The 10,815-nt window shown below is 38.3% G+C and overlaps 1 protein-coding gene across 1 annotated transcript in view; it reads left to right on the top strand.

Moving 5' to 3' along the window:
- Positions 1-10,815, top strand: part of LOC106874631 (uncharacterized) — a 76,563-nt gene that overhangs the window by 63,437 nt on the left and 2,311 nt on the right. Inside the window, exons 7-8 of the mRNA XM_014922429.3 lie at positions 1,583-1,665; positions 3,265-3,414. Of these exons, the coding sequence (XP_014777915.2) occupies positions 1,583-1,665; positions 3,265-3,414 (233 nt within the window). The remainder of the gene's footprint in view (positions 1-1,582; positions 1,666-3,264; positions 3,415-10,815) is intronic.

Genomic DNA, 10,815 nt, shown 5'->3' on the forward strand with positions numbered 1-10,815 from the left:
GAAGATGTCTACTGCTCTTTTGATAGTGATGTGCTAAAAACCACAACTGGAAGAAATCCATATGCAACTGTTGAAGAGTTAGCAGAAGAGGTTAATTCATCAACTGCCCATTGCCATGTGCAAGAACTTGAAATTGTGTCTAAGCTTGGCAAGTGGGTTCCACATAAACTGAGTGGAAACAATTGAAGAGAGTATTCAATAACTGCACTGCTTTTTATTCCCATGAATCCTCATTTTTGAACTGCCTAGCGACTGGTGATGAAAACTGGATACTCCATAAGAATGTTAAACACTGATGTCAATGGGTTCAACCAGGAGAACAAGCAAGACCCAATCCAAAACAAGATCTTCATCCTTCAAAGGTTCTGTTAAGCATTTGGTGTAATACACTTTGAAACCTTGCCACAAAACCAGACAATTACAGCACAAGTGTACTGTGAACAAATTGATAGAGTAACTGATAAACCTACAGAAAAAAAGGTGGTTTCTAGTCAATCGAAAGGTTTTTTTTTTTCCATCATGACAATGTCAGACCTCATAGTAAAAGATTCACATGTGCCAAGATTGAGGAGTTAGGGTGGGAAAGGCTTCCACATCCTCCATATTCTCCTGACCTTGCTCCTTTGGGTTATCATTTATTCTGAAGCTTGCAAAGTAGATTATGACTGGGTGAAAGTAGCTGCCCTCCACTTTCACCACAGCCTCAAGATGGTTCTGAAACTCAGCACATGCATTCCTTACTCTGGAAAGATCTTCAAATACCTCTTCGATCATGGCCACCAGCTCAGCCTTGGTGTTACAAGCAGAGTAGTTGGTGTCTTTCTCAACTGTATGTAGTAATCCATGGGATTACAATTGGCAGAATTAGGAAGCCAGAAATGAGAGCTACTGAAGTTGTAGAAATTCTCTGACAACCATTTCTAATTCTTTCTGGAGGCATGGCACACAAGCAAATCCTGCTGCCACATATATATGGCCTTTCAGCCAGAGATTGTCTTCATTCTCCAACAGCTTCTCATAGCTGTCTGAGTTGAGCCTAAGGTCTTGTTCAAAGATGTGAGGATGAATTCCAATGTGTGGACACTGTCAGAATGTCTGTTTTGTCCCTTCTTGCTGGCAATGGCTTTTGTAATATTTGTTACAGCTGTCCACGTTTTGCAGCCTTTAAAATGTTCACAGAACATTGAACAGCAGTCATGATGCCAGCATTTTGGTACTCAATATGAATCATCACAATGTAGGTAACTCTTTCCCAATATTCAGATGGCTTCCAGTCCTCGATGTCAGTTAACTTTATCTCCACCATACACACACACATACTAGTCTCATTTTTTTTTCCTGTTCATGTTCATATCTATCATGTCCACTCACTCTTATCCCTTACGTTGTTGGTTCAGCTAAATTGAATAATAATATTGGAAGGTGTCAAAATCGTGATGATGAGCGGATTGAGCTTCTCTGTGTCCATTGTGGGGTTTTTTTCCTGCTAATCTGTATGTTTTTTCTGTTGTCCCTTTATGCCACATTTTCATCGTTTATGCACACACCTATATATATATATCTATATTGCAATCTTTTCAAGGTCATTTATGTATTGTGAGAGAACAAATGCCGGGTGATGTTATCATCACAACAACTGCAGCAATTGCTTCCCTCGATGCAAAGGTATCTCACACATTATTTACTCTCTCTTTACAAACAAACAATCTTTTATTTTACTTCTGTTTTTCAACAAAGTTGATTAGATTTGCACTTGCCTTAATATATTTCTTGCAAATATTGATTAACTATGTATTTGAGTTAATTTGGAATACTAAATATTAACAGAAGAATTTAATGAAAACTGTCTGATACATTATTGTTTCTTGATAAAATGAGCTGTGTTTAGATTCTTGCCATAAATACTTGAATGTTCACTTTTTAAATTATTTTATTTTTATTGGAGAAATGTTTTCTTTAACCCTTTCATAGCCATATCTTTGTTGAAATAGATTGCCTTTGTTCCAATTAATTTTGAAAATAAAGAATTTAGTAAAATAACTTTATTGTTATTAAGTTGAGGTTTGAAACATGAAATTTTGATGGAAGGTTTTAATTTAAATCATTTTAGAACAAGGTGCTTGTATCATAGATCCAGAGATTGTCTCAGGTAGGTTGGTATCAAAAAGACTAAACCATCAGTTTAATATCCACTTTTATATGGTCATGTGGACTGGACTTGATGGAATTCATTATGGCAGATCTTCTACAGCCAGATACCCTTGCTGTTGCCAACCCTCACTTGTTTCCAAGTAATGTAATATTTCCCCAGGCAGAAGATTAAAAATGAAGAATACCATTTGTATGAAGTTGACACCCGTCAACAACTGTTACACTATGCCAAGAGAAAGAGGCACTAACACATATGTGCACACACAGATGCTCTTTTACTGATTTCAGCCATTGGACTGCTGGAGTAGTGTCATTGAGGGCTTAGTCAGTCAAGTCAACTGTAGGATTATTTTTTCAAGTCTGATACAGAATATCATACTGGCACACACACACACCAGGTATTCCTTTAGTTTCCAAATCTACCAAATCCACTCACAAGGCTTTGGTTGACCCATGTTCAGTGGGACTGAATCTGAAACCATGTAGCTGGGAAGCAAACTTCTCAATCACAATTGTGTCTATACCTAGGATAATTCAGCAGACACCATTATTTATCACAACTCATGAGTCAGTAAGGAAGCCTTTGTATGGTCGTTTTACCTGCTAGCAATAGCAACCTAATTTCTTTCAAATTGCCTTATAAATCTATACAGCAACTCTAGACTGATGAGATGATTCTTTGAAGAGTTGTAGTCTTGAGACAGAAGGTGTGCTTGTAGGTGTGAGCTTGGCTAGCAAGTGGACATCGTTTTCCTAGATTTTAGTGAAGAATGTTAATAGACACCACCTGAAATATATATCTAACTCTTTTGATGCAAACCAAACTGAGACTGCCTCTGATACTATGATAATAATTTCCTGTTTTAAAGGGATTTAAATTAATGCCTTCCATTAGAATTTTATTTATCTTCCAAACACCAGCTTAACAATGATAATGTTATTTCACATGTACTATCTAGGAGCTGTAACAGACCCACATGTTCTATATAGGGGATATAACAGACCTTACATGTATTATCTATGGCTATAACCTGATGAGTATTCAAGAGCAATGGTGTATTTTGCAATTACGTATGTATACATGACATCTGTTATTTTAAAATCTTTACTCAGATAATTGGGATTATCACTCTTGAAGATGTTATTGAAGAATTAATCCAGGAGGAGATAGTTGACGAAACTGAAGTTCTTCTTGACATCAATGATAAACTTCAAGTGTCTCGAAGCAGACAGAAATGTTATAACATTCATTCCCTGTCAAAAGTGAGTAAAAACATTCCTTATTATCATCATCATCATCTCTATGATGCTTTCACTCTTGCAGATGTTATACTGACACTATACCAAAAGAGCCAGCTATATCCAATGACCAAAGATCCTTTGGACCTTCTCTTCAACTTGCTAACATCCTCCTTAGAATCTTGTTTTCTGCAACAGCCAGATTTTTTAATGCTAATTTTTCTAGCTTCTCAAGCCAAGCATCCAACCTTTTACTAACTGCTCCAAGTGCACCAACCACAATCGGTTCCACTTCTACTTGCCACATTCTCTATAGTTTCCTGATTTCCCACTTCAGTTCCTGATATTTCCTTCTTATTCACCCTGTGGTCTCATGGTGAAGCAACATCCACAATAATTGTTTTGTTCTTCTTTTCTGTGACAACAATGTCAGGTTTTCTAACCTCAATAAAATGGTCACACTGGATGGCCATGTCCCACAAGATCTTAGAGTGTTCATTTTCAGCAACCTTTTCTGGTTGGTGTTCATACCATTCCTCACTTCTGTTCATGTCATACTTGTGACAGAGCTTGCAGTGGATTAATCTGGCAATGTTATCATACCTTCTCTTGTACTCTTTTTGTGAGAGCATCTTGCATTCACTAATAATGTGGTTTATTGTTTCACCTTTCTCACCATACAACCGACAGAGTGGGGAACTTACTGACTTGTCAAGATTGAACTTGATATAGTTCATTCTTAGTGACTGTTCTTGGACTGTGAAGATAAGGGCTTCAGTTTCAACTTTTGAGTCGCTTTTCATAGTCCATTACCAAATCTTATCTTTGTCAACTGTTTCAGGAATTTCCTGCAAGAATTGATCATACATTTTATTATATTTTACTTCTCAGAGCTCTTGGTCTTACTCGCTCTGGCTCATTCTGTGAGAGCAGACAGCAACCTGTTATCAGAGGTCTTGCAGAGTCTCTTTCTGCAAATTATAAGACTTGGTACTTGAGCACTGACGTTGCTGTAAACAACTAGCCCCATCCCCATAAAATTTCAGGCCTTGTACCTATAATAGAAAGGATTGTTATAATTTATCACAAGGTAGCAAAGCTGACAGAATCATTAGCACACTGGGCAAGATGCTTACCAACAGTTCTTTTGGTTTGATGTTTTGCATCCCCTTTTGGGGATCAATGAAATAAGTACCCTTTCAGCATTCCCCACACTCTGTGCATCCATGTGAAGTGTCTACTCCTTACTCATGCTTTTTTGGCAATACCCTACCACTTATAGCATTTGAACCTCAAGGTTATGCCTTGGCACTTGCCACCATCTATCTCTCCCTTCTTTTACTCTACCATCCCATTTATGTTCTGATCCTTGCTCCTTGTGAGTATGCCCTGGCACAAGTTCACTTCTTCCAATGCTCCCTCTTCCCCTCTCAAAGATTCCTTGTCTTGCAAAGTTACTTGGTGACCCTTCCAGTGCTGGTGCTATGCAAAAAGTATCCAGTCCATACACTAAAGTTGTTGGTGTTTGGAAGGGTATCCAGCTGAAAAAAAAAACATGCCAAAACTGACCTTGCTTGTGCTGGTGCCATGTAAAAAGCACTCAGTTCAATCTGCAGGGTGGTTGGTGTTAGGAAGGGCATCCAGCCATAAAACCGATGCCAAAACAAACACACAAGTTTGGTGCAGTTTTCTGCCTGGCTACCGCCTGTCAACCCGTCCAACCCATGCCAGCATGGAAAATAAACATTAAATGATGACGATGAGCATAGAAGTTTATGTAATTGACTATCCCCTTCCCTCTAAATTTCAAGCTTTGTGCCCATAGTAGGAAGGATTATTATTATAAAGGCAGCGAGCTGGACAAAATGCTTAGCAGCATTTTGCCCGTCACTACATTCTGAGTTCAAATTTTGCTGAGGTCGACTTTGCCTTTCATCCTTTTGGGGTCAATAAAAATACCAGTTGAACACTGGGGTCAATGTAATCGACTCATCCCCTCCCCCAAAATTGCTGCCCTTGTGGTAAAATTAGAAACCATTATTATTAAACAAATTGACTATGAACTTTATAACCTGAGAACAGGAACTCTTTTGAAAATCTGTTTATATTTAATCTTGTGATATATTGTTTGGCAGATTGCTCCTGATTTTGTGAGAATAATATTTTAGATAACATATCTCAGTAGTAGTAGTAGGCATCCATTGGTCTCGAGAGGCCATGGATCGGCATCCAAAGAAAGAGTTGCTGCTGATGGTTGTGCAGCATCTGTTGTAGCTGTACAGGTCCACATGGGAGTAGCAGTCATGCATTTGAAGGAACTCTCTGCCAGTGCTGATGATTTTTCCTTCCGTCCAAGGCACTTTACTGTGATGGCAAGTTCCTGTTTTTCTTCTGCTCTCTTCATTCCCTTTCGCAGTACTTGCCTCCAGCATGGGCAATCATTTGCAACCTCCTCCCATCTCAGGACGTCCAGATTAAGCAACTTCATATCTTTCTTACAGACATCTTTGAGACGAGGATGAGGTCATCCTCATACTCTTGTGCCAGTAGCCAATTCCCCCATACAACGGAGCTTTTGGGATCCTGGCATGTGATGAACATGATCAAGCCAGCACAAACAATGCTGCTGGAGCAAGATGTGTTTGTGGCTATCTTGGCTCAGTCGAGGACTTTGGTGTTGGTGATGTGGTTTGTCCACTTGATGTCCAACATGCATCTTAGATTGCAAAGGTGAAAGATGTTGAGATGCCACTCCTGACTAGAGTAGGGGCTCCGTGTCTCACTGACTCATGCCTTATAGACAACAATTTTGGTGTTTGCAGCCAGTTTTTGGGTTTTTCCAGACTCTCTTTGTGAACCTGGCAAATGTGAAGGATGCATGTCTGATTTGCCTGTTGATCTCAGGGTCCAGGGAGAGGTCATCAGTGATGGTAGAGCCAAGATAGGTGAATTGATGGACTACCTCCAGCTTGTAGTTGTTGGTGATGATGGGAGCATACTTGACACTTTGACCCATTATTTGGATCTTCTTCAGACTGATAATCAGGCCGAATTCCTGACAAGCCTTTGAGAGTTTGTCCACAAGGTACAGCATTTGCTCTTCAGAGTCCACTGTTTGATGAGCACCTGGTGCATCTTGGATTTTGCTTTCAGCCTCAACAAACTAAACAGTTTGCCACTTGGTAAACTGTTTAGTCTGGTGTGGAGGTAAACACTGTCAGTTGGTGTCCCAAATGTATGTTTTAACATGACTGCAAAGGAGGAGATGCCAAATAGGGTGGGGGAAAGTACACAGTCCCGTTTCACGCTGCTGTATATTTTGAATGCATAATATACCTTACAGGATAAATTTATGTAATAGTACCCATGAAATTCCAAGGTTATTTTGAAAATTGTAAGATAGCACTGTGTATTTTTCTGAAGCATTTGATTGTTAAGTTGGTGTAAAAGTCTACCTCAATAATAGTATCAAAGGGACAATCCCCAAAAGACATTTCTGAAAGTTCTATTCTTATGTCTTCTATTTTGTAAGTTATTATCTATTATTTTTCACTTTACGTCAAAAAGTAAACAGTCTTAATTATGGAACAAAATTAAAGACATTATAATGAACTTATTGTATACAAGTCAGAAACAAAAACAGACATAAGTAAAGAAAGAAGACAGCAATAAAAGATAGAAGTACATGATAGACAGAATAAAACACAAAAAGGCATCAACAAGGATGGTAAAAGAGTCATAAAGAGGAGGAAAGGCTGGACGGGCATGTCAGGAATAGCGTTGGTGAATTTAGGGAAACAGAATTTTTGAAGGGTGCAGTGTCCTGCAAAGGTACTTTACTCCATGTTTCAATAGTTCAAAGTATGAAATAATGTTTCTGAAAGTCATGAATGCTGTGCTACATTTGATTTTATGTCCATCAATGATAGAAATATTGAATTGAAAATGGTAGCGATCGTTGTTCTGCTAGAGTATAGACATTAATAAAGTTTTAACAGACCTGATTACAGTTATTTGAATAAAGCTAAAAAAGAAATACCTTACCCTGAACTTTCTCTTGTTTGCTTCCACTGTCTCTTGTCCATTATTTTGGAAGTTTCAATGAAAGCAGACGATCGTTTCGTGTGCTGAAGCGCATGCGTGAACGGAGAAGCGGCGGTGGTGGGGGTGATTAATAATTTTGTCCATTGACAATCACCTTTCAATATTTCTCTACTCGTCACTAACAAACCTCAATCTAAGTTATTTACCAATCAAGATTATTTTCACTTCAGCTCAGTATCTATCTGCCTGTCTTCTTTCCATTCTGACAATCCCAATAAGCATTTAGACCTAATAAAAACGGCGTTGCCACAGCCTTTATGCTGGAACATAAAACAATAATAATCCACGACTACTTGATTACTATTTCACTTTAACTTTCTATCGAAATATGCAGCTATTCTTCATTCTAGCTCAGTGTTTCGTAAACTCGTTGCCCTGTTAGTGTCGTTTGAACTAAATATGCGGTTGTTTACAAATCCTTCATCGTGGTGTCATTGTCATTTTGTAATTCTGTCAATTCCTCCTGAACATCATCCTCGCAATCGAACTCAAACGGATTGCTATACCAATTTGGAATATTCAGCGCAATAACATCTTGAAATCGCTCCACCATGTCATCGTGCAATGACTATATGTAGTTAAACCACCCTCATCAATCAATTCATCTTTCAAAGAATCAAGTTGTGGAATTGATATTTTGAAATGTTAGTCTTAAATAACACCAATTTCGAAATGAAGGTAGTGGTAGATGATTTACAATCAACGAGAGTTTTTTTCTGTTTCCTTACAATAACTTATTTAGTTTCGTGACTATATCACAAAGATATCGCAATCATCAATGAAACGGATAGTGGAGTAGCTTCAAAGAAAGATATGATTCTATGAAACAGTTCAACAAAGCGTAAAACACAGTTTCCTTTTGACAGCCACCGCACTTCGGGTATGGTGTAAGAATTTAGTATAGTCCTCATCATTTCTCAGACAGAGTTGATAGAAAATTCCATCAGACAAGGGACTGGACTTCAATTTGTCCACAGTCTTCATAACTAACTGTACGGTTGATATTTTTTGCCACTAAATGCTGCCGGTGTGCCAAGCAATGAACAATTAGTATCTGGTGGGAAACATTCACGCTTTAGGAAAGAGATGAAAAAGCTCTGTATCTTTCTATCATCGAAGGGGCTCCATCAGACGCACAGGCAAGAATATTACTGAGTGGGATGTTCAAAAAGGAAAGACTTGGAAGTGTGAAAAATAGTTGCACCTAAGTGGGAATTTTCTCTGTGAACAGCATTTCCTCACAAGGTTGAAAGTCTTCGCTGAAATACTGAACATTTACCATCATCAACAGTTGATTCATCCACTTGTATAGAAAGTTGATAAAGCTGGAGAATATTAATGAGCTGATGTTTGACATCGTTGTCCCTTTTCCATCGATGCGTCGAGAAATTGTGTTATTACTAAGTGGGATCTTCTTCATAATGTTATCACGTTTTTTGGTGTATCACGATTGACAAACCTCTTCGATAACTGGGCCAAGTAATGTTTCTCCAATTGTGTGAGACTTGCCAGACTTAGCAACAAGCAATACAATGTTGTACGATGCATTCAACCCGCCATTCTCCTGTTTACTAGTCTCCTGGAGTAGCGTGTTGAATGTTTGTATTTGCTTTTTGAAAGAGCAGCTCAGTTGCAAAAAAGTATGATAACGGCTTGTCCTTCTTTTCAGAATGCTTTGCATCAAAGTGATACTTCAAGCGTGAAGGCTTCATTGCTTCGATGATCAATGCTTGATGGCAAAGAAGGCAACTGACAGTTCTGAGGAGAGGGAATAAATCCAAACGATAAATAATCACTACTGCACTGTCGAGAAATTTTCTTGACTGGAGGCATCAATAATGTGAAAAAGAATATCTACGGAGAATGTCAGAAAGGTAGAATGGTTTCCCCAAAGAGAAGTCAATAGAGCAGAGTCAGATGACACGTCTTTACTGGAGCAAATACGGATCTAGTTCCTTTGGCTGCCAGGATTTCAAAAATTAAAATTTGATCATTTTCACCCAGTGAAGAAACACGATTTCAAAGCTTTCATTTTGTGCGTGATTGCACATTTTGTCAACATCCTGAAGATAGCAATTGTGTTTTGATATGAATTACACACGACATAACTTTTTTCAGAAAATTTTTGCAAATTTGAATTCTATAAGCGGGACTTCATACGATTATGCAAAAAAAAACAAACATTTGTAGTGGAGTGTGATGTAAGGCCTATTTGGCTGCTATTTTTAGCACGCATGACAACCATCTCAATGACTGCGACAAAAATATTCAATCGATACACAAGTCCGCTTTTTTTTAAACTAAGGGACGTCTCATGCGAGTAGTCAAATCGATAAACGTGCCTCCTCATTCTAGGCATGCCTAGATATCAGCAAATGAAGACTTAATTTGGAAAGTCTTCCTCTCGTCCCCCACCCCTATTTTCTCGCAAATTATTATATTTTTTTTTTTGCCAAAAATCGGAATTTTGAAATTTCTGTTCCCCGCCCCACCTCTTCTTCACCTTTTTCCGTAACGTTGACCCTAAGTAGAAACAGTTTTTTTTCAGAATCATAATCTCCGTATATTTTGAAAAAAAAAAAAAATTCTGCGAAAAGTTAAAAATGAAGAAATTGTGTGTTGGGGGGTAATTTCAAAATGCTGATTTTTGCTAATTTTTTTTTTTTTTTGTAGATTCGTATTCTCCATAACCGAAAAAATTTTTTTTTAAAGGGGTGTTTTTTGGGTAGGTGCAAAAGGAAGTCTTGCCCTTAATTTCTAAAAATTCATTGTCACCTACGAAATGTTTATATCACCCACCATTTTCTAGAAATTCGCCCACTTTGGGAAGCTATGTTCTAGCTTCTGTCCACTGATATAAGATGTGTCTGTGTGGAGAGAAGAAAGGTTTTTTTGTTTTTACAAAACTTTTTCCTACTTCCCATCAGTAAATACTCTCTCTCTCTTTCTTAGCCTTGCCTTTCAATTATACAACCCTAACCCTAACCCTGCGCTAAACATTTTCTCTCTCTCCACATAAGAAAAACTTTTTATTGTCTCTCTTTTAATTCATCACCTGACAACATCATACATTTGGCCTCCGCATAAATATAGATGACTGTATTTTTCTAACATTGGCACGAGGCCAGAAGTTGGAAGGTAGAGGTCAGTCATCATCATCGTTTAACCTCCGCCTTCCACAGGTTGGACGATTTGACTGAGGACTGGCGAACTAGATGGCTACACCAGGCTCTAATCTGATCTGGCAGAGTTTCTATAGCTGGATGCCCTTCCTAATGCCAACCACTCCGAGAGTGTAGTGGGTGCTTTTACGTGCTACCA

Source organism: Octopus bimaculoides, chromosome 3 (genome assembly GCF_046866305.1).
Source record: "Octopus bimaculoides isolate indiv1 chromosome 3, ASM4686630v1, whole genome shotgun sequence".
Classification (NCBI taxonomy): Eukaryota; Metazoa; Mollusca; class Cephalopoda; order Octopoda; family Octopodidae; genus Octopus; species Octopus bimaculoides.